The sequence below is a fragment of the Epinephelus moara genome, chromosome 6 (genome assembly GCF_006386435.1).
Source record: "Epinephelus moara isolate mb chromosome 6, YSFRI_EMoa_1.0, whole genome shotgun sequence".
Lineage (NCBI taxonomy): Eukaryota > Metazoa > Chordata > Actinopteri > Perciformes > Serranidae > Epinephelus > Epinephelus moara.
The window spans coordinates 27,189,270-27,215,138 of record NC_065511.1 but is presented as its reverse complement, the minus strand read 5'-3'; the positions used below and the strand labels follow the sequence as shown (position 1 = coordinate 27,215,138).

At 36.5% G+C, this 25,869-nt stretch overlaps 3 protein-coding genes across 3 annotated transcripts in view; 1 reads left to right on the top strand and 2 right to left on the bottom strand.

The window, feature by feature from the left end:
- Positions 1 to 10,833, top strand: part of LOC126392390 (glycoprotein endo-alpha-1,2-mannosidase-like protein) — a 29,279-nt gene extending 18,446 nt beyond the window's left edge. The window contains exons 3-4 of the mRNA XM_050047767.1: positions 7,194 to 7,270; positions 8,605 to 10,833. Coding sequence (XP_049903724.1) covers positions 7,194 to 7,270; positions 8,605 to 9,241 — 714 coding nt within the window. The 3' untranslated portion in view covers positions 9,242 to 10,833. The remainder of the gene's footprint in view (positions 1 to 7,193; positions 7,271 to 8,604) is intronic.
- A 125-nt stretch (positions 10,834 to 10,958) lies between these two features.
- yrdc (yrdC N(6)-threonylcarbamoyltransferase domain containing) lies at positions 10,959 to 20,090 on the bottom strand. Its single transcript, XM_050047569.1, has 6 exons — positions 19,835 to 20,090; positions 17,171 to 17,366; positions 15,586 to 15,700; positions 15,369 to 15,488; positions 15,049 to 15,179; positions 10,959 to 13,087 (listed from the first exon to the last, which is right to left on the bottom strand). Exons 1-6 carry the CDS (start codon positions 20,004 to 20,006, stop codon positions 13,018 to 13,020), a joined length of 804 nt encoding a protein of 267 aa, XP_049903526.1. The 5' UTR covers positions 20,007 to 20,090; the 3' UTR covers positions 10,959 to 13,017.
- A 1,680-nt stretch (positions 20,091 to 21,770) lies between these two features.
- mtf1 (metal-regulatory transcription factor 1) overlaps positions 21,771 to 25,869 on the bottom strand; it is an 18,033-nt gene continuing 13,934 nt past the window's right edge. Inside the window, exon 11 of the mRNA XM_050047019.1 lies at positions 21,771 to 25,404. Coding sequence (XP_049902976.1) covers positions 24,905 to 25,404 — 500 coding nt within the window. The 3' untranslated portion in view covers positions 21,771 to 24,904. The remainder of the gene's footprint in view (positions 25,405 to 25,869) is intronic.

The following is a 25,869-nucleotide window of genomic DNA, read 5'->3' as shown; positions in this document are numbered from 1 at the left end:
GACATGCTATACAATGACATTTTCATCATATTTTTAAAGACATACTATACTATGACATTTTTTCACATTTTTGATGACATACTATACTATGACATTTTCATCATATTTTTGACGACATGCTATACAATGACATTTTTATCATATTTTTAAAGACATACTATACTATGACATTTTTTCACGTTTTTGATGACATACTATACTNTACTATGACATTTTTTCACATTTTTGATGACATACTATACTATGACATTTTCATCATATTTTTGACGACATGCTATACAATGACATTTTTATCATATTTTTAAAGACATACTATACTATGACATTTTTTCACGTTTTTGATGACATACTATACTATGATATTTTTATCACATTTTTGATGACATGCCATACTATATTTTTATCACATTTTTGATGATATACTATACTATAATATTTTTATCACATTTTTTATGACATGCTATACTATGACATTTTTATCACATTTTTGATGACATACTATACTATGATATTTTTTCACATTTTTGACAACATGCTATACAATGACATTTTCATCATATTTTTAAAGACATACTATACTATGACATTTTTTCACATTTTTGATGACATACTATACTATGACATTTTCATCATATTTTTGACGACATGCTATACTATATTTTTATCACATTTTTGATGATATACTATACTATGATATTTTTTATCACATTTTTTATGACATGCTATACTATGACATTTTTGACAACATGCTATACAATGACATTTTGATCATATTTTTGATGACATACTATACTATGACATTTTTATCACATGTTTGATGACATACTATACTATGATATTTTTATCATATTTTTGACGACATACTATACTATGATATTTTTATCACATTTTTGATGACATACTATACTATGACATTTTTATCACATTTTTGATGACATCCTATACTATGACATTTTCATCATATTTTTGATGACATGCTATACAATGACATTTTCATCATATTTTTAAAGACATACTATACCATGACATTTTTTCACATTTTTGATGACATACTATACTATGATATTTTTATCACATTTTTGATGATATACTATACTATGATATTTTTATCACATTTTTGATGACATGCTTTACTATATTTTTATCACATTTTTGATGACATGCTATACTATGACATTTTTATCACATTTTTGATGACATGCTATACAATGACATTTTCATCATATTTTTGATGACATACTATGACATTTTCATCATATTTTTGACGACATGCTATACGATGACATTTTCATCATATTTTTCACAACATACTATACTGACATTTTTTTCACATTTTTGATGACATACTATACCATGACATTTTTATCACATTTTTGACGACATGCTATACTATGACTTTTTCATGACATTTCTGATGACATAGTATGCTATGACATTTTCCTCACATTTTTGATGACATGCTATACTATGACATTTTCATCATATTTTTGACAACATGCTATACAATGATATTTTCATCATATTTTTGACGACTTAATATACTATGACATTTTTTCCACATTTTTGATGACATACTATACTATGACAATTTCATCACGTTTTTGACGACATGCTATACAATGATGTTTTTATCATATTTTTGATGACATACTATACTATGACGTTTTTGTGACATTTTTGACGACATACTATACTATGACATTTATCACATTTTTGACGACATGCTATACTATGATATTTTTATCATATTTTTGACGACATGCTATATTATGACATTTTCATCATATTTTTGACGACATACTATATACTATGACGTTTTTTTCACATTTTTGATGACATACTATACTATGACATTTTCATCACATTTTTGACAACATGCTGTGACATTTTCATCATATTTTTGACAACATACTATGACGTTTTTTTTTTCCACATTTTTGATGACATGCTATACTATGACATTTTTATCACATTTTTGACAACATGCTATACTATGATGTTTTTATCATATCTTTAATGACATACTATACTATGACGTTTTCGTGCCATTTTTGAGGACATACTATACTATGTTTTTATCATATTTTTAATGACATAGTATACTATGACATTTTTATCACATTTTTGACGACATACTATACTATGACCTTTTTATCTCATTTTTGATGACATACTATACTATACTATGATGTTATCATATTTTTAATGACATACTATTCTATGATTTTATCATATTTTTGACAACATACTATACTGTGACATTTTTGACGACATACTATACTATGATGTTTCTATCACATTTTTGACGACATACTATACTATAATGTTTTTGTGACATTTTTGATGACATACTATACTATGATGTTTTTATCCCATTTTTGACGACATATTATACTATGACCTTTTCATCACAATTTTGATGACATACTATACTATGACCTTTTTATCACATTTTTGACGACATACTATACTATGATGTTTTCATCACATTTTTGACAACATACTATACTTCAATAAGGAGAGACACGTTTTCACAGCATAAGGATATTTATTAAAATGTGCACAGAAGAAGTGCAAAATGTGAAAAAGTCTTTGGCGATTAGACCCTGTAGACATGGTGTGATTTATGGAGGATGATGAATCCACAGTTGAACAGGGAACCCCCCCAGGGTCAAGACGCTCGTGGTGGTAGAGGTGGTGAAGATGCGATGAGAGGAAGATCAGAATCAGAGTCAGATACTTTATTGATCTCCTGGGGTAAATTGTTGGCATTACAGGTACTCCTTACAAGTGTAGAAAGATATATTGTATAGGGTAATTCGAACGGAAAATATAATAAAATCTAACATTATTTACAAAAATATGTATAGTAACCTAAACAACATTATTTACAAAAATATATATATAGTAACCTAAATCAAATACACACAGACACAGTGGCAATAATGGATAATAAACAGAATATATACAGTAAAGGTAAAATAGGGTTATGACACAAGTTAGGTTATTGCTCATGTTGACATTGGGTGCAATAATCTATGGGCCACTCAGAGGGAGGAGTTGTACAATTTGATGGCCACAGGCAGGAATGATTTCCTGTGGCGCTCAGTGGTACATTTTGGTGGTATGAGTCTCGCACTGAAAGTACTCTTGTGCCTGGCAAGTACATGGTGGAGTGGGTGTGAGACATTGTCCAAGACAGTTTGTAGCTTAGATAGCATCCTCCTCTCTGACACCACCATCAGAATCACACTCCATTCCCACAACATCAATGACATACTATACTATGACATTTTCATCACATTTTTGACGACATACTATACTATGACGTTTTTATCATATTTTTGACGACATACTATACCATGACGTTTTTATCATATTTTTGACAACATACTATACTATAACGTTTTTGTGACATTTTTGACAACATACTATACTATGACATTTTTATCATATTTTTGACGACATACTATACTATGACATTTTTACCATATTTTTGACGACATACTATACTATGACGTTTTTGTGACATTTTTGACAACATACTACACTATGACATTTTTATCATATTTTTGACGACATACTACTATGACATTTTTACCATATTTTTGACGACATACTATACTATGATATTTTTATCACATTTTTGACGACATACTTTACTATGACGTTTTTGTGACATTTTTGACAACATACTATACTATGACATTTTTATCATATTTTTGACGACATACTATACTATGACATTTTTGTGACATTTTTGACGACATACTATACTATGACGTTTTTATCACATTTTTGACGACATACTATACATGACGTTTTTGTGACATTTTTGACGACATGCTATACTATGATGTTTTTGTGACATTTTTGATGACATACTATACTATATTTTTTATCATATTTTTGATGACATACTATACTATGACCTTTATCACATTTTTGATGACATACTATACTATGATGTTTTTTATCATATTTTTAATGACATAATATACTATGATTTTATCATATTTTTGACGACATACTATACTATGACATTTTTATCATATTTTTGATAACATACTATACTATGACGTTGTTATGACATTTTTGACAACATACTATTCTGTGACATTTTTATCATACTTTTGACGACATACTATACTATGACGTTTTTGTGACATTTTTGATGACATACTATATGACGTTTTTATGACATTTTTGACAACATACTATTCTGTGACATTTTTATCATATTTTTGACGACATACTATACTATGATGTTTTTGTGACATTTTTGACAACATACTATTCTGTGACATTTTTATCATATTTTTGACGACATACTATACTATGATGTTTTTGTGACATTTTTGACGACATAATATACTATGACGTTTTTGTGACATTTTTGACAACATACTATACTATGACATTTTTACCATATTTTTGACGACATACTATACTATGACGTTTTTGTGACATTTTTGACAACATACTGTACTATGACATTTTTATCATATTTTTGACGACATACTATACTATGACATTTTTACCATATTTTTGACGACATACTATACTATGACGTTTTTGTGACATTTTTGACGACATGCTGTACTATGATGTTTTTGTGACATTTTTGACAACATATTATACTATGACGTTTTTGTGACATTTTTGACGACATACTATGACGTTTTTGTGACATTTTTGACGACATACTATACTATGACATTTATCACATTTTTGACGACATGCTATACTATGATATTTTTATCATATTTTTGATGATATACTATACTATGATATTTTTATCACATTTTTGACGACATACTTTACTATGATATTTTCATCATATTTTTGATGATATACTATACTATGATATTTTTATCACATTTTTGACGACATACTTTACTATGATATTTTCATCATATTTTTGATGACATACTATACTATGACGTTTTTATCATATTTTTAATGACATAGTATACTATGACATTTTTGACGACATACTATGACGTTTTTGACATTTTTGACGACATACTATACTATGACATTTTTGACGACATACTATACTATGACGTTTTTGTCACATTTTTGATAACATACTATACTATGACGTTTTCATCCCATTTTTTACGACACACTATACTATGATGTTTTTATCCCATTTTTGACGACATACTATACTATGACGTTTTTGTTCCATTTTTGATGACATACTATACTATGACCTTTTTATCACATTTTTGATGACATACTATACTATGATGTTTTTTATCATATTTTTAATGACATACTATACTATGATTTTATCATATTTTTGAAGACATACTATACTATGAGATTTTTATCATATTTTTGATGACATACTATACTATGATGTTTTTATCACATTTTTGACGACATACTATACTATGATGTTTTTATCATATTTTTAATGACATAGTATACTATGACGTTTTTGTGACATTTTTTACGACGCACTATACTATGATGTTTTTATCCCATTTTTGACAACATATTATACTATGACCTTTTTATCACATTTTTGACAACATACTATACTATGATTTTATCATATTTTTGAAGACATACTATACTATGACGTTTTTGTGACATTTTTGACGACATACTATACTATGACATTTTTATTATATTTTTGATGACATACTATACTATGATGTTTTTATCACATTTTTGACGACATACTATACTGTGATATTTTTTATTATATTTTTAATGACATACTATACTATGACGTTTTTATCACATTTTTATGACATACTATACTGTGCCATTTTTGTGCCATTTTTGAAGACATACTATACAATGTCCTATCATATTTTTGACGACATACTATACTATGACATTTTTACCATATTTTTGACGACATACTATTCTATGACATTTTTGTGACATTTGTGAAGACATACTATACTATGACATTTTTATCCCATTTTTGACGACATACTATACTATGATGCTTCTATCACATTTTTGATGACACTATTCTATGACATTTTTGACAACATACTATACTACGATGTTTTTGTGACATTTGTGACGACATACTATACTATGATGTTTTTATGACATTTGTGATGACATACTATACTATGATGTTTTTGACATTTTTGATGACATACTATACTATGACATTTTTATCTCATTTTTGATGACATACTATACTATCTATGACATTTTTATCTCATTTTTGATGACATACTATACTATGATGTTTCTATCCCATTTTTGATGACATACTATTCTGACATTTTTGTGACATTTGTGACGACATACTATACTATGATGTTTTTATCCCATTTTTGATGACATACTTTATTGTGGAATTTTCATCACATTTTTGATGATATACTATACTATGCCATTTTTTTCCTATATTTTGACATAATATACTGTGCCGTTTTTTTCCATATTTTATGACATACTATATTATGCTAATTTTTCTATATTTTATGACATACTACACTACTATATTATGCTAATTTTTCTATATTTTATGACATACTACACTATGCCATTTTTTTCTATATTTTATGACATACTATACTATGCCATTTTTTCTATATTTTATGACATGCTATACTATGACATTTTTTCCAATATTTTATGACATACTATACTATGCCATTTTTTCTATATTTTATGACACACAATACTATGACATTTGTTTTGTATATTTTTGACATACTATACTATGACATTTTTTTTCTATATTTCTATATTTTATGACATGCTATAGTATGGTATTACTATGGTATTACTTCTCTTAAAACATTTATTATTTGCATTTGTCGACATACTATAGTATACATGTTTTTTAATTTTACATATTTTATGACATAACATACTATGACTTTTTACGTTTTTGTGACATACTATACTATGATTACTTTTTTATGCTACTATAACAGCATACTATACTTTTACTTTTTTATGAAATTTTATGGCAAATTATACTATGATTTTTTTCCCCTGATCGCTTCTTGAACTTTAACTAGAAACCAGGAGATCATATTGTTGCATTTGTCTGCCCTCTTTGAGATGTCTGAAACTGAATGTTGATTTGAAGTCAACACTCACTAAAATCATCTTTGATTTCTGACTGTGATTGTCTTTTTTCATGGCAGTAACATGATGAATGGAAACTAACAAGGTGTATGTCTTTCTGCATGTTTTCATAGGTTGCATTTCACATCCAACCATACAGAGGACGAAACGACCAGAGTGTGCATGACAATATCAAGTATATCATTGACAGGTGGGCTGCACTTCTCCATCACTGACTCAGCTTAAATAGAAAACCATTAAGATTTCATGCACAGTTGAAATAACATTAGTTACAAAACTGAAATACTTTTAGAACGCATTTTTGATTATGTAAGGCTAGTTTCATGACTTATGGATGAGTTTGTGGAAAGCAAAAGCTATTTTTCTAACCTTTGAGTATAAAGGTTGCTCTGAAAAGGAGAACTTGTCAAGTCCATACTGACTCAAAAGCCCAAACCTCCAAAACATTTACACAAGAAATCGAGTTTCTAACAAAATTTTTTTTAGAAAGAAATGAATTAATAATAATAAAGGGCAAATCTTCACATTTTGCCCTCACAGTGATGGTCAGGTCTAGTTGTCATTTAGCACCACTATTTGGTCATAAGTTTCCCTCGACCAACATATTTGTTCACAACAACGTACCTGAGGCCATTAAATTCTTTATGGTACACAGAGGATAAATCTTAATGTTTTTTATAACCCTATAAAGGTCTCAAACTATTTAATATACAGCATCTCCTTTTGTCAACTGTTTACCCTGTATGTAGTATTTCATCCTGTAACAGGTGATTTTTTAGGCCACTGGGGGGCAGTAGAAAGTTGTTGCAAACACAATATTGACATTTCCTCATGTTTTTCGTTTACACGAGCCAACAGTTTATTATTTACACACACACAGCAACACGGAGCAACTTAATCATTATTTGAAGCTGTGTTTCCGGCTACCTGGGGAGTGTAAGTCCAATATTCACTCTCCTTGTTAATTCTATTTTTGGTGGCCATCAACTCCCGAGGGAAATATCTGGCTCCTTAGCTGTGAAATGCTCATCTGTAAACACCAGTTAGTTGCCAGCTGTGTCTCGTCTCTGTTTGAGCAGGTCGTGCACAGTGAGTTTTCAAACCAGAACAGTCAGGCCAGTTGTTCCTGTAGAAGATCAAAAAGATTGTCAAAAAAAACTTACTGAGCTGATTTGTGCTCTCCAGAGGATAAACCCTTCCCATTTTCAACATGAGATTTCTTCTTGTGTTATCCTCATATCCCATGATCAACCTCAAGCACAAGAAATCTAATAATCTAGCAGACAGATTCCAATGACACTCGTTGACTACATTCATGCTCCTCAGGGGATAAACACTTTTGAATTGATTTGAATGACCTGCATGTTCTTTCTCTACCACCAGACTCTGGCGAGGTTAACATTTTTAGCCTCACTACTTGAAAAATCAGCATTGCAGCTTCTTGACTTGATCAACTTATCGTTAATCAACTAATTCAGCATTAACTAACCATGTTATTATTGTATTGTTTTATTGTCTTTAAAGGTACGGAGACCATGGAGCCTTCTACAAGTTTACTACCAGCACAGGGAAGAGCCTTCCTCTATTTTATATCTATGACTCCTACCTGACTCCTCCAGAGTCCTGGTCTGAATTCTTGACTCCCACCGGTTCCCACAGTGTGCGTGGCTCTGCCTACGACGCCATCTTCATTGCCCTGATTGTGGAGGAGCGCCACAAGCACGACATCCTCGCAGGCGGCTTCGATGGCATGTACACTTACTTCGCTTCCAACGGTTTCTCCTTCGGCTCTTCTCACCAGAACTGGAAGGCCATCAAAGCTTTTTGTGACGGCAACAATCTCCTTTTCATCCCCAGTGTCGGACCTGGTTATATTGACACCAGCATCCGGCCGTGGAACAACCACAACATGCGCAACAGGGTGAACGGTCGTTACTACGAGACAGCCTTGCAGGCGGCGCTGAATGTGAGGCCGGAGATTGTCACCATCACGTCTTTTAATGAGTGGCACGAGGGGACGCAGATAGAGAGGGCAGTGCCTAAAAAGACGGTGACCCGTGTGTACTTGGACTATCAGCCGCATGGACCTGATCACTACCTGGAGTTGACCCGGCGCTGGGCGGAGCAGTTCAACAAAGAGAAGGAGCAGTGGCTCATGTGAGCTCTCATCAAAGTGACTTGAAACAGCATGCTCTAGTGGTAGTGTGTGTGCACATGAAAGGGAAAGAACAAAAGAGAGGGAGTGAATGTAGAGACTGATCAATATAGATGTGTGTGTGAGAACATGCTTTTACCTTTAACTGGACCGGATGTGAGAGTTTCTGCGAGTGTGTGCATACTTTTGTACACACATGCTGATCTGCAAGAACAGGACTCTGTGTCGGCGGTGTGACTTCTCTCCGTTGAGTTTCTGGGGAGTTTCCATTGAGCTGTAAAAGGCCGAATCTGGTGTTCGTCCACTTGATGCAATTTAATGAACGATTGTCTCAAACACACTGAGAAAACGGTCATCACATGAGAGCCTCATTTCCTTCTCTGCAGCTAAAGAATAGTATCCATTACAGTAGCCAGACACTCCTAAGGTTTCGCTTTCATCGATCAAACTGAATGAGACACTAATTTTGATCCTCCCTTTACTCAAGAGCTCGTTGAAGCGGTGATGATATGGTGCTTTAAAAGCAGTAAGTAGGGGTGAGGCATGCAAGTGTACAGTTTAGCATTTTGGGCAATACATTAATTCACTTTCTGGCAGACAGTTGATTGATACTATTTTCACATCTGTCTGTTAAATATGAAGCTACAGCCAGTTAGCATAGCTTAGCATTAAGACTGGAAACAGTCACAAAAGTTATTGACCTGCAGTTCTAAGGATATTTTATTAACCCATTATACCTCATTTGTTAGTCCCTACAAAAACCGATGTGTAAAAATGACATGTTGTAGTTTAACGACAATTTCTGACCTTCTGGAGTCCGCTGGTTTCCTGGCAACCTTGCTGCTACGTCTATCCTCTCTAACTCTCGGCAAGAAAGGGAATATGTTTATTTGCCAATAGGTCAGATTTTGCTGTAAGAGTCAAATGTTGTGTGATTTTGAATGAGGGTTTTGTATCATTTCAGATTTTTTTTTAATTCTGTCAAAAAAGCTGCAGAAGTGAAACCCCACTTCTGAAACTTCAGAAGAGTATAATAGTTGGCAAGTAAAACAAATACACTTCAAGTATTTATATATTATAGCATGCAGATTAGCTCTGCTCCTCTCCACATAGAGGTGTTCAGGTTCAGAGGGTCAATCAATTGGGCAAATAACGCAAGTCAGACAGGCTTTTGGTTCGAACCAGGAACCCTCTTGCTGTGAGGCGACAATGCTAACCCCTGCACCACCATGTCGCCCCTTCTGAAGTGTATTTAAGCTAAACTTGGCCTTGAAGTTGTAAAAAGTTCTTTAAGTTCTTCCTCTATTCATCTGAATTTCATCTGAATTTCGGTGTAATTCTCTTAATGGAAAGAAGCCATGTTGATCGTGGGCACACATTAACTTCATTCACCTCAGTAAAAACAACAGAATCAGGTGTTAAGTGTGAAGGCCGGGCTCAGGGTTTTGGAGTGGCTGTATGAATAAAAATGTACCACTCACCGGAGCACTCTGTTATATGGATTCCTGTGGTTTAGATTGGATGAAATCCTGCTGTCTATTAAAGTAAAAGCTACTTTCAGACAGGCATATTTGAGAATAAAAGTATGCTCTTTGGCTGTGAAGGGCGCTTCTGAGTGGTTTGTTTTATTTTTTCTAAAAACACTTAACTTTCAGACACCTGAAATAAAGACAGGCGTATTTCTCAAATAGCTTCTTATGCATGAATGACAGTCTGATACTGAAAAAAACATTTTATTGTGGCTGTGCAAAGGTTTTACAGTCCATTAAAATAAGTTTACAGCAGGTGATGGGAATTAAAAAAAATGCTCATTTTTAACATACAGGTGGGCGGATGAATTTCATTATGAGTTTCCACTTAGTACATGTGCTTATTGACACATCTCTGAAATATGTTCCCAATTTGTGAATGAAATATAGTTTAAATGGATAGTTCAAAATCAAAAATATATTTTATCAGTAGTGCTGTTCACCAATCTAGATTGTTTTGGTGTGAGTTGTCTGTCTTCAATCACGCAAAGCGCCACCGTGCTCTTGAAAGCCAGCACAAAAAAAGACGCAAGAGTAGCATCCAGTGCCTGACCTCGAGTTTTCCAGGCGGTTAAAGATGCAGCATGTGTATGGCCTGTAATTTCCATGGCTGGTACCTGCGGTTATTCCACAGGCTAGTTAATAACATGTCGGGCAGGAAATCCAAAGTGTGGGATCATTTTGAGAAGGTGAAGGACGAACCCAAGGTGATATGTAAGCTCATCTTCATTGGTCGACTACAAACATGACGTATCATCTGAAACATGTCAGTAGCTACATGCCCATTAGCCACTTAGCACAATCATTACTGCTTTGCCGACAGCGTCATTAACAGGCGGCTCGCTCAGTGTGTGACGTGCACTTGTAGATAAAATATAGGCCTATATTAATGAAGGTTCATTAGTACGGTTTTGTATTTCTCTGTAATGTAGCACAGTGTTAACAATGTTACTGATACTATTCTTTCTCACACCTTCAACTTAAATCAAAATATATCATTTAATAATTAAATTAATATCATAAACATGTGGGCGACTAGTCGACTAATGACAACTATTGGTCGACTAGGAAAATTCTTAGTCAGGGGCAGCCCTAGTAGGAACTATTTCTTTCTACTGAACTAAACCCGCCAACTGTATCACAGCACAGAAGGAAGAGTGCATCTACAACTAGCTCACCTAGCACCACTGAGCTATCTAATGTTACAGCTCAGCCGAGAAGGACGCCATTAATGTTTACATCTCGTGCTGTCACGAGTACAAGCCTCTCATACGTGAGTGGATGCACACTTCCATCTGCACAGTGATACGTTTAGCAAGTGTAGTTTGGTAGAAAGAAACAGTTCCTATATCAAACTGCTCACAACAAGTTCTGAGGATTAGCTTGAGTAACCAGGTCAGATTTCTAGGAGACATTGCTGTTGAGTTTTTTTAATATAATTTGGCACTTTGAGCACCACAAGTCAAGTGTCATCTAGTTCCATTATATTCAAGAGAGGCCAAACATCTCTACGCCGATATCTCCAACACTCTGCAACTCACACCAAAACAATCTAGACTGATAAACAGCACTACAAGTAAATGGAAAAATATCTAAATTTTATTTTGGGGTGAACTGTCCCTTTAAACTACAACATAAAACAGTTATTGTGACTGTAGTTGTTGACAAACTGTAGAGTGAGCCTTACGCTGTTAAACTGACATGCGGATCAAATAAATACAGGGGATTCATAAGTTAGTAAAAAATAGTTGGATTCAACAGGCTTAATCTATAGTCAATGCAATTCTCAAGAGTTCCTCCCACCTCGTATCACAAATAACTATTCAGGCCATAAAATAGGAGTCTTCATCACCTCTTACCATTATAGAAATATTAAAATAAAAACTCAAACGGTTCATATCAGTTAAACCACCTGTTTTGATGATACAAAAGATACATAGTTTTAATTTTATGCAAAAAATAAAATAAAAAAAAGAATCCCATACTGTATAGGTGACCTGTTCTATGTTGAGATCCCACATAATCCCATGATAGCAGACACAGTAAGGCAGAAAATATGGTTATCAAAAGGTAAAAGTTACTCCAGACCTTAAAGCAGCCACCAGAACATTATCTGCCATCCAGTTGTTCCTGAGTTCTCGTCCTCCCCGGAAAGACTTCCGTGTGAACATGAAAAGGATTCATCTTTTCTGAAGAAGCCTCGGGGTCAAAGCTGGTTGTGCGTCTCAGCGTGTGTTGTGGAGAGTTCAAAGGTCATTTTTCCCCAGAGTCCTCTGACAGTCCGTATTTGTGCTCCAGCACATCCACCGTAGAAGAAAGGGCACTGAAAAAAACAGCGTTACAGTTCTTGTTTAATGTACAGAGTGTCTTTCAGGGTAAATGTGAGAACACCACGCAGCAGCCTCTGGGGCTGTAAATGAAGCTAAAGTGCCAGAAAATGCAGTTCCTCTAATGGCCACTAGAGGCTGGCTCCAAAACGAGTCAACCCCTTCAGACCCCCATGTAAAAATGGCCAACTTTAAAGCAGAAATGAACAGGTTTACAGCCTGGTACAAAAAACAATTTTTGTATCTATAGCTGATTTCCCTGTTCATGTAAATTTTTATATTACACTGCAGTTTGAATATACAGTTATGCATAATTAAAGGCGTGGCTGCTTTAAGTGACAGGTGGGTGCTGTTTGTTGCCAAATCCCTGTCATGGTGACGAACGTTGGTTCATTTAAGTTAAGTTAAATCTTTGGGTTGCCTAATAAAGTCTTGTTCAGTGTTTGGTTGTAATAAAAGACCTTTTAAAAGGAGTCGGATTTTCAGTTTTTCAGGCAAGTACATTTTGTTTTAAAGGTTTTAATCCTGTTTTTCGCTCATGCCAATTAGCATTATCACAGTTAACCATAGCTGTAAATGCTCCGTGCTGACTAAGCTAGCAGCTAGCGCTAGGGTTTGGCCCATCCTCTTGTCCAAATATGGTCACTTCCGGCTCCAAAAACCCAAAATGGGGACGGCTAAAATGCTTTACTTGAGAATTTAAAACAGAAGTCCACAAATCAATGGGTGACGTCACTGCATCCATTATTTTATATAGTCTATACGACACAATGCAATAAACCTACTCAACAAGATTTTAATCACTGTTGGTGCCCATTTGTGTCAAGAACCATGTTTTAGTCCACTAATTAATGCCAACACCCCTGATTACTTCTGTGTATTTACATATTCTGTCTGCACATTCTCTGACTTCAGATTGTTAATTAATTAATTTCTGGGAGATTCATAATCACAGCAGGTGGTGCAGGAGGCTCATCCTCCCAGTGGTGGAGCACATTGTGATGATGTTGCGTCAGTAGAAAGCACAGCAGCAGCAGGAAACAAAAAGCACTGTCAGGTGTTTGATGCAGGTGGATCTTTCTAGGAAATCAGCTCATGCTTTTTCTTTGGTGTGTACGTTCCCTTCTCTCTGACTTGGTTAGTAAGCAGGAAACCTGATGGTACAGTTACATTATACTTCAGTCTTGCATATATTCACTCTGTCTCCAATTCACTTCATTTAAAGCCTGTACGACTGCTGAGTTTAAAGGGTACGTTTCCTCTTCTTTGCCTGCAGAAAACAAACTTAAATTCCCAAATCATATTTCTGCCAATATATCCCCAAAATCCTACACACTGGACCTTCAAACTTCACAAAGAGACATTAAAATGTTTTTTTTTTGTTTTTTTTTGCTGTTTCATGACCACCCAAAAATCTATTTCAATATTTTCCACCTGTAACCATCCTCCACACTCAAACTGACTGTATTCAGTTTGCATACTGTCTGCTTTGAGTGTCACTTTGTCACTGTGAACACACTGCATGCTAAAAGCCTGCTTAGTATGTAGGAAGGATTTTGGGACATGCAAATATGTTTGGACACGCACAAGTCATTTTTCTAACGGTGATGTAGCTTTGCACATATGACAAACTGCAGCATCAGTTTCATACAGTGTTTACAGATTGCTCTGATCAATATTTATTTATAATTGCAATCTGATCCATCACATCCTCTGTCTGGGTGATTTTGTTGCATGAAAGTATAATGTGACCTTTAATCATGGTAATATATTTGTGTACATGTGTACAGTGATAAATAGTGAAGAGGCTAAAATTATATCAATGAAAAAATGGGTAGCCACTTGAACGCTAAAGTAATTGCTCAGTGCAGTAGGAGAGTGCTCAGCAGAGTAAAAAAAAAAAAGGCACATGTAACTGCACAAAGTGAAAGGTAACTGGGTCCCAGTATGAACTCACCAGCCGGGTCTGATGATGCGGTATTTGCCGAGCACTGATAGGTCGACCACTGTTGATCCGAGGCGGCTGTTGTCTCCAATCGGTCCGCCGTCCACCACCACTGCTAGGTTTGGCCAGAGCTCCTGAAACTCCTTCAGAGGCAGAAACACAGCAGCGTTTAAGATTAAAAAACATTTTGTAAACTCACATGACGTAGAGATAAAACACAGAGAGACACCGTTCCAACGCTGTGGGAAACGTACTGAATGAAATTTTAAAACATAGTGGATGTGAGACTGTAAAAATGTCTTTCAAGTTGTAGTGTACTTTCTTCCACTTACATGAACCGCCACGGTGCTGGTGTGTGAGCTGACGTTGGCGCTGGTAAGTGCGAGTGGTTCTGCACACATTTGGCAGAGGCGTCTCATGAAGTCATGGTCTGGGATACGTACGCCTACAAGCTGAGCAGCACATGGACGTGTAAACAACACACGACTGACATTCATTAATAAACCAGTTTTATTTTCAGTAACATCAGGTTGAAAGTTGCTGACTTACTGGAGTGAAGGGGTTCAGGTCTGTGTTCAGTGCTTCAGATCTCTCAAACACCAGAGTGACGGGACCAGGCAGCAGGTCAGCCAACAGCGCCTCCTTCACCTTCACCTTACAGTACCTGTGCATGGAGACAAGTTGATCATCTGTTCATCACCTGCTTTGTGAAAGGATGAACATTTTCAGAGCGTGCATATTTACACTAAAAGAAAAGGGGACATTTAGAGGGGTTTCTATTTATAGGATATTATGCAGTGGTTTTACTATCTGGTCCATTTGTGATCAGATTGGGTTGTGCGTGGCCCATTAACTAAATGAGTTCGACAGCCCCCTGCTCTAATGAGATGAATATTCAGTATCTTTGATGGTTTTTAGCCTGTTTTTCATTAGCCAAAAGTAGCATTAGCATTATCACGGTTAACTGTAGCTGTAAATGCAACATGCTAACTGTGCTTATAGCTACAGGGTTAGCTCCACCCTCTCGTCTTCTGGCTCCAACAAGTGACTAAAAGAACGAGATTTTGGATACAAACGGCCAAAATGAATTTCCTGGACTCAGCCTTAGAGATAGGGTAAGGAGCTCAGACATCCTGAGGGAGCTCAGAGTAGAGCCGCTGCTCCTATGCGTCGAAATGGGTCACTCGAGGTGGTTCGGGCATCTGATCAGGATGCCTCCTGGGCGCCTCCCGATATGGGTGTTCCAGGCACGGAAACCTGGCTGAGACAAGGGCCGTCTCGAGCACCTTGCTCAGCCTGCTGCCTCCGCGACCCGGCGCAGTATAAGCAGATGAAAATGGACGGATTGACAGCTCAAAAAATTCAAGATGGCGCTGACCAAAATGCCAGACTTGATGTGCAAGATATACCTGCAGTTGGAGCAGCTACGTGACCCGCCCACATCAGTCCACGGTCACCCCCCTTTGCCCCTTGGTCTATCACTACTACGTGGCATTGTAGCTGGGCACTAATAACTGTTGTGTTGGTGGGTTGGTTTTGTGCTGGTGGTGGGTGTGGTTTGCAGGGGCGTGTCGTGTAGGCTCCAAACGAAATGTGGCCACAGCGACCTCAAACTTGAGGCTTCAAAACGTGGGTGACATCATGATGGCTACATCCATTATTGTATACAGTCTACAGTGATGTTATACATTTCAGGATGTTGGCATTTAATAGTCTGCCTCATCGCCTCTCTATTAATTTTGTGATTAACTTACAAATGCCTGAATTTAAGACATGTTCACTGAGCTAATGAAATAATGAATGCTGTGGTATTTCTGTGACAGCAGGTGTTACTGTCACTCAGGATGTAAAAATGTGTCTTGTTGGTGCACAGACGATGTCTCTGCCTCTCTACATGTGACTCATCTGTGGATGACTAACACTTGTGTGCTGTATGGAAGGTCTGCAAAGAAACCACCTCCTGAAGGACCGACGCCGACAGTTACCACTGATATTTTAAATTACAAAAAAACCTGCACTCAAACTGTGTGAAATATCAGCCTGTCACGTTGACTGTTCACCATCCATCAGGCCCAGGTCAAAGTCATCCTCTCATTCTGGTGGTAACACTGAAGACACCCGCGCACACACTTACTTGTAGATATCCTGGATTTCTCCCACACTGATGGCCAGCGGTTTGTGTCCATTTCTTTCTTTGATTTCATAGATTTTTTTGACGGCTTTAGAGTTCTGGGCCAGACACGCCAGGCCGTAGATGGTGTCTGTGGGCACGGCGACCACATGACCCTCCCTCAGAGCCTTCACCGTGCAACTCAGGATTTCAGCACCATCTGCAGTTCAGACACAAGGAGGGTCAATGGAGGCATCACGAGCCATTAGAAACACATGATGACAAACGTAACAAAATTTTACGCCGGTTTAAACCATACTACACTGAGCAGGTCAGTTTTATATCGGAAACTGATTTTGGTGTATTTAAGGGCTGAAAGAGAGAAACTTGCAGAGGAGGTGGGTCATAAATTGCACGTCTTCCAATTATTTCATATGTGAATCTTATCCTTATCAAACATGCTCAAAGTTTGGATTATGTTGCAGGTGCCGACACTTTTTACCGAGTGTCGAAAATCCAGTTTATCTCATTTTTATCCTTAGGGCAATTTAAATTTTTAATTTCACCCTCTCTCACTTTCAGCTGTCCCCATTTCAGTTCATTCATTTATTTCCTTAAATTTTAATTCCTTATGTTTTCTAAGAGTTTATCATTTTACTATTCTGATGTTTTATCATTCGTACTTTCTATTGACATTTTTATCAAAGTTTTTAAATGTGTCCTGGGTGACTGGGATTTTTTTTGAATTTGTAGTTTCTTATTTTTAAATATTTTTTATTTATTTCTATTTATTTTTTTCATTTATTTATTCTTTCCTACACAGAAAAACGGTCTTCAACTCGTATTTCCAAGTTAAAATAAAGGTTGACTAAGGGCTACTCAGCCTGTGAGAACAGTTACAGAACTGAGTCAAACACTGCTATTTAGTTGCATTGTGGGGAGTGTAGTACTTTGGATCTTAACCCATACTAGGGATTTAATTCAATTTATTTTACTTAAAGGGACAACACACATTAATCAACATTTCTCTGTAATGTGCCAGTGTTTGCCAGCTGGCTAATTTTCAGCTGCAGTCATTTGGCAAGATGTTTTAAAAGCTATAAAAGTCAAGATGTCTCAGCCTCGGCTGCATCATGTTGACCTTTCTTAGAAAAATCTGTTTTTTTGTGAGTCCCCTAAATGTATTCTAGTAATGACTTGGTCTAATTGAAGTAAAGCACCATTACATTAAAACAGTACTTTTCACTTTTTGTGTTACTTCATACATCTAGTCCACTGCAGTATTTCTATTAACTGTATTTAAAATCCGTATTAATTACCTCTGACTATTTTGAGTATATTGGCAGAAAAAGAAATGTAATTTGTCACAAAAAGAGCTTGTGTTTGCATCTTTAAAATACATTAGCTGCCATGTCATTTTATTCACAAATTAGACAGATTTATATCTCCAGTTGTAAACTCCTCTTAATGTATTTTGTACTGTATCATACTCTGCTGTAATGGTACTGTTTGTGTCTTTTGCACTCATAATTGGTTGCTTGTGAAGTTTAAGATCTTAACTACTTACTATTACTAAATGCCCAGTCTTATTGTCATCTGAAAGAACTGGTGCATTACTGTCACTTAGTCTCACACAGCCAGACCAGTATTTCGTATTTTAATTTGACACATTACGTGACCAAGTATTTGTAATTTCTAACAACATATTTTTTGGTGTATCTTTGCCCATCTCTGTCCACTGTGTTTCAAAGAGAACTGTGCACCCCCCTCTACAACACTGATCTCATAACTGCGGTAAGTAGCATACTGGTTAAGAATAAGCGTTACATGCATAACATATAAAACATAGCTATTGTTTCTACTGTTCAGCTTGAAACAGCTACTTTTTTAAAAAAAAAATGCTGCTTACACATTAGTGCATCTGTGAGTGATGTAAAACTCTGTAATGAGCAATTACTCATAATGATTCACTAATTACAAATCTGTAAGTCCTCAAGTGTGTTTGAATGGTTTTTGCAGCTTTCTTATTTTTTTTGAGTTAAAATGGTCTTCATTCATTGTTTAGTTTCATTTCCAAATACTAAAATTAGGCTACATGTTTAGACTGGCTAAACTTGGACATATGAATGTGAAACTCTGCTTGAATGATCATCAAATTGAATATATGGAAGTTTTTATGATTATTATTGTTATTATTCTTAAAGTAGATACCAAATGGTGCATTTTCCCAGTAAAGAGAAAATTCAGAGTCACTGTTATCAGCAATATATCTGGATACATCTTTTTGGTTAGTGTAGGGACACTGCCGAATGCAACAGTGTTTCTGGACACAAAATGAACAGTCAACACATCTGTATTTTTAATGTCAAAAAAGATAATGACAGGATAACATCCATGTATGGTTACTGAAGAAACGTCCCTCACTTTATTGGTAAGGAGATATTTGGGAGACTCCAAATATTTTTCCAATTCAATTTATGAGCAAATCTAAGGCTGTGTACAGTCTGAGGTCTGGGCAGGTCCATGACATGCACGACTGGACAATCAGGTTTCTGATGTAACGTGCTGCAATTGTTTACGCCGCAAACACAACCTGTTAATCTTTCTTCAGTATCTAAAATCTATCAGGGTCAGACACCAACACTTTAAAAGGACGCACGTGCACTGTTGCTGTGTGTGAGAGCTAACCTGTGTGGCCCTCCTGACGAACACTCGGCACATTGGAGGTCGGCGCTAACAGATGCAGCACTTTGGTCTTCAGCTCTTTACACATGTCTGCTCCGGGTGAACGAGCCGCGGCTGAGCTGTGAGCGCCTCTGGGTTTCAGTAACTCAGCAGCAAAGTGACGAACACACTTCATATAATCAAAGATACAGCGGCGGAGGTCTAATTTCAGCCGGGGAGCATGTTGTCGCCTGATGAAATAACAGGCGGCTTCCGGGTTACGCCCCCAAACAATGACGCGAACTTTCTTAAAGGGCCAGCAGCACGTTGTTTCAGATCTCCGGTGTAAATAAAGTTTGGACTTCTGATTGTGTGATAGCTGTTTTAAATTAAATTACTTAATTGATGTTACTGAACAAAAATATAAAATTAATTTAAATTAAATTAAATTAAATTAAATATTTTGAAGAGTTGATGGTATAAAACATTGCTTTTTTAAAGAGCTGTGTCAAATAACTATTTTTAGAAAATTATAGGCTGCTAGTTGGAAATATTTTTGTGTTTTTTTTATGTCTGCAGTTCATAACAAAACGATTTACTATCTTTTTTATCACCTCATTACAATCTCATATCCCAAGAAGTGCCGTCAAAATGGAAACCCCGTTTAAAAATACCAAAAATTAAACTTAACTTTGCATTGAAACAATCAGCTCCACCACCCCCTTGAACTCTTAAATATATTTCAGTTGTGCAACATAATTGTCTGTTTGATTTGAACATTTTTGCTATGGAGGGGACGATCTCTTTGGCACAACCTTCATTCATCTCTACAATCATCATCTATATTATTATTCATCAAGAAACTTCTGCAAAGACCCATAATACTTCATTGATTTATTAGTAATTTGTTTGTATTTTTTTGTAAATTGTACATCTTAAACAATTTTATCTACTTTTTAGTCTGGAACTTTTATTAAATTATGCAATATTCGTTTATATCCTCTTCTTTTTATGTATGATTGATGTTATTTAATAGGGGGGCATCTTTATAAGCCATTTGGCTTCTATCCTCTCCTGCACAAGGTTTTAATTTCTTTTTCCTGTATTTTCTATACATGTATGTGCAAGTAAATGTAACTAAACTAGACTAAACTAAACTAAATAAAATAAAATAAGAAAACATCCTGGGCTGGGGTTGTTTGAAGCTCAAATGTTGTTGTATGCAACTCATTTCTTCAAACGCTCATATCTTTTTTTAAATTCAAGTTGCCTGCCTGCTTGGCCTCCTCATCACTCATTAATTAGGGAAATTATAATCACCTGTGAGCACCTGCCTAAAACACAGAGCTCACACACAATGCAAAGTTTACCAGACAAATGATAAGTCTCTTGTCATGGCTTCGGACACAGGTAACAACACATGCATCTATCAGCTAACTCTTATATTATTAATATCTGTCTGAGTGTGTTTGTTAACAGTTACAGGTTGTACAGAGGAAACAGTGACCCTGTGCAACGATGAGGGCGTGTCACTGGTGAAACAGGTCAGACACAATCTAAAGCTCAACTTCTGATCTCTGTGTGCCCAAAAACTACTTCTGACATGTTTTATTGTCCACAGAACCTGGAGGTGGTTGGGGACAGACTGGTGAGCCTGTCTGAGAAGATCACACTCTGCAACAGAATCCTGGACGACTTGAAGGATCTCAGTGATGTTTTAGTGGTGAGCTCTCTTTTCTAATCTCGGATGTTTGTGACTTGCTGCACATTTTTAAAGTAAATTTTTGTTGTTTCGCAGAGAAAATCTCTTCATGATGTGTCTCTACTAACGCAGAAGTGACCAGAAGTGGAGCAGTCTTTTTGTTTTCTTTTCTATTTTATGTAATGAAATAAACCCAAGTTAATATCTACTGTCGGTTTGAACTGTACAGGATAAAGAAAGTGGGGAGAAACAAAGGTATCAGTGACAAGGATAAGGTTTTATTAGTATTATATTGCTCTCAATTCCAAAATGTATTTATCATATTACTTTATACGAAACAGGCATAAGCAAACATTTTCACATTATACATTCTTTTTAAAAAATACAAATCCTCAACAGTTCCTCACTCTTTGGGTGTCAAGACATTCCTCTGGAAGCAGATGGTTTCCTTTTTTTGTAATTTAAATATTGCCCAATTTCGGATCTCAATTTCCAAAAACAACTTTCTGCTCAAACAATCTGCTTCCAAACAAACGTCTCCATCAGTGATATGCTGACGTTACCTTTCCAGGTAAACTCCAGAAACCAAACCTGGGTCACAAACCATAAACCACCTCTCTGCTTATTAATAAAACAAATATCTGCAGCTCCAAGTTTGACTTTTATTGGGTGAAAATGAGCCAACCGATTATCCACATGTCAAATTTAAATATGTGAAAGGCTGAGATGATTACATAAAGTGGAGTGAGCCCAAAATGAACAGTTTATGCATAAAGTGGAAAAAACAAAAAAAGCTGCATACACTTGACCAAAAAAACATAATTCTTAAAACAGAATCATTCATTCACTAAGTACTCCTTCAAACAAATCCAATTGGGGTTAAAACAGCATGTGAAGGGATCAGTGTGGTGCAACATTCAGGGGAACAGTACTTGGACACACGACAAGTCCAGAATTACACCACTCAAACTATGAAATGCGAGATACTGGAGTTCTTCTCATGAGGTTGGGGCAGAATATAATTTAATGAAGAGGTGAATAAATAACCTTTTTGTCTTGTGAATGCCTCATGTAAAATTGCATAGTTGTGTTCGTTGACTGTATGCATGTATGAGAATGTGTATCGATGGTATGAGACTCCTGGCAGTAATTTCACCGAGCCTTAACTGGGAAATGGCGAGTAAATAAGTAGAGACACTTTTGATATCTTTAAACTGCATACATGGAATGGTTCGGAGCACGAAATGTGCCTGGAGCTTTTCACATATCTAACTGCCTTCTTGGCACCTGTGAATCGAGGGAAAGCTCCACTCCTAATTTTTGGCAAAAAGGAAACACACAAAATAAAAAACCCAGACAAGAGTTATGTGACACGCACGCCAGTATGGTTTGCTCCCACGACCTCGATCTATAAAGTCGAATGACTTGTAACCGTCACGCTGCATATACGTTAATGACTTTCCAAACCGACAGCTGGAAAACAGATTCTAGCAAAACCATTTCTGTCTCGATGCTTTTGCCTAATTGTGATCTGCTGCTGTGAGTGATAGAGACTCGGTGAAGATGTCGATGGCAAGTCTGTGAAGCAGAGACTGTCAAGGCAAGGAGGCTCGTAGAACAGTTATGTTGTAAGGCCAAGTAGCTCTACGCTCTAGCATACAGGGCATAATGCCGTCGTTCTGTCATCATTGCATTGTGTCCCGTTGTGTGAAACAATACTGTTAAATTATACTCCGAGCAGGAGGCTATGTGTTACATATATCTTGTTACTATGGGGACTGTACAAAAGCCCAGCTGCTTCGACTACTCAACTAAACACAGCAAAAATTCCTCTGCATAAATGTGACTGGAGGGAGGGGGGAGAATGCAAGGATAGAAGGGTATACATTAGCTCCAAACTCTGAGAGTTAGTAATTCAAAAGTCTATACAAAAATACAAATTCTAGAATAATCTACAAGTTTTCTCAAAGATGTTTACACTAAAATGTACTGTATTTACACTGTCACCAGGACACCATCTTTTTAAATGCTACTTTACAGCAGTTGTATACAAAAAAGTCTGTAGTGGTGCTGCACATCAGGTTACTCACTTTACAAGTTAGTGTGCAATAAACAGGGAAGAGTGCAGCAAAACTTAGGGCTACTGCAAAGTCGGGGCATCTGATGAGAGAAAAACAACTTAAGTTTGAGTAACATATTAAGGGAACCAGGATCAGTTATGACTTGATGCATCCCTGAGAGGGTCACAACCCTTTAAAACATGGGATGTTGACAGTAGCTCCTTACTGTTTCATTGTGGACATTTTTTTTTTTTGCAAACAAGCACATCCTCCAGGATAATGTGTTTCCCTGTGCAGTCGACTATAGGTGCCTCTTTTCTCAAGCAATACCCATTACGTTCTTAAAAAAAAAAGCAATTCAGTAACATAAAAACAGCACAACGTAAAAACACAACAAGTGATCGGAATAAATTAATAGAATTTTCTGCTATTTTGAAGATATTATTACCAGTATCAAGAAAGAATCAGGCATTTAAATAAATTAACATGTACAATTTTAAATTAGTTTAAGTTATAGGCAACTTATTGATGTATTAATTTCACTTAAAGACAGGCAAATCGGATCACAGGTTCTTTTCTCGATTAGTAGATTACTGTCAAAAGAAGTAAAAGAAAAATCACATTTTCTGGACTACGCTAGTCTTCCTAGAAAACAAAAAACACTTTATATAGCATGACAGCCATATAAGGGGGCTATGTGGCCGACCCCTTTGAATTCCTACTGGGAGCAATGCTTGTTAAAATTAAATTCCTCTAATATACAGTGCATTCTGGTCAGTTGCATACCAGCTTTAAGCATTTGTTAGGAACCGTAGTACAGTACAAGGATATACAGACAAGTTTTGTTTTCCTGCTCAGGCGTTTGACCTTCAAGCCAGGAAAAAGGAACTCTTAAGTTATCAGTGCTTGGACGACACTCATTTGTTTCATTCGATTGATTCAGAGTGGAAATCGAGGGTTATTATATACAGTTTGATTATGCTCATAACAAAAGGATCTACTGCCTTTTCCCTGCATTCATTAGCAGTGACTTTGCTAAATTCTCAATAAGCAAACTAATCCTGCTTTTAAAAACTCAACTACTGCAATGAGCCTCAACAGAAACATTATCCATAGTTTGTGTATATATATCTATATATATATATATGTGTTGCACAATGCCATACAGAACAGAATGCACTGCAGGTACAGGGGGTTCGATGCACAGACTATATAGGGAGAAAGAAGAGGCGTCGCTGTGGAGAATGACTTGAGATGTGGGTGGAATTGATGCCTGTGCATGAGTGGGTGCAACAGACGAACACATGGTGCCAGATTCAGAAGGCAGCTCTTCTAAGGATTGCCATCAGTGGCCATGTTGAAGTCATCAGCGACCAGCAGCAGGGCCTCAATGTTGGCAGCTGTCTCGGGGCTCTGCATGGAGAGGAAGTCCGAGACGTCCATATTGGCTAGCCCGCCAGACGAGGGAGGGTTTGTGGCAGTGCTGCTCACTATCGTGGAGAACGTCTGAGCTGAGGAGGAGGAGGAGGAGGAGGCAGAAGAAGAAGAAGAGGGGGCCTCCAACCTCACCTCGCCCACCTTGGAGGAAGACTCAGAGAGGCAGCATGAGGACGATGAGGGAGTTGGATGATGTTGAGGCTCTGGGGGTAGTGGCAGTGGGGGCGGAGGGGGCTCCGGAGGTTGCGGCTGTGCTGGGGCTGAAATGGTGGAGGAGGCACTCTTTGAACTCTTGTCTTTAGCTGAGTCCCTGCAGGCACACTGGCACTGGCAGGATTCCTCCTGTTTGATGATGATAACGGGCAGACTGAGGCCGATCTGTTGGACCGAGCTGCCTGAAAACAGAAACACAACTTCAGGTTCAATAAAACAAGTAGTAGAAAACACATTTGCTTTCCAAATGTCCTGCAAAGCCTAATAGAAAAATATATAAAGGTGTTGGACCATTTCAAACCTCTAAACGGACTCAAGAGCAGTGACTAAGCATTTTTTGTGTGCATATTGAACACTCCAAGACCTTTCTGAGTTCGGTTCTCTTCAAGCCCGGTGTGTGGTTCACTTAACCTGTGCCTTGTGAACACAAAGCACTCCAGGTATGCCATTGTACAGTATCTCACATAAGTGAGTACACCCCTCCCATTTTTGCAAATATTTCATTATATCTTGTCATGGGACAACACTATAGAAATGACACTTTGATATAACTTAAAGTAGTCAGTGTACAGCTTGTATAGTAGTATAGATTTACCTTCCTCTGAAAATTACTCAAAACACAGCCATCAACATGTAAACAGCTGGCA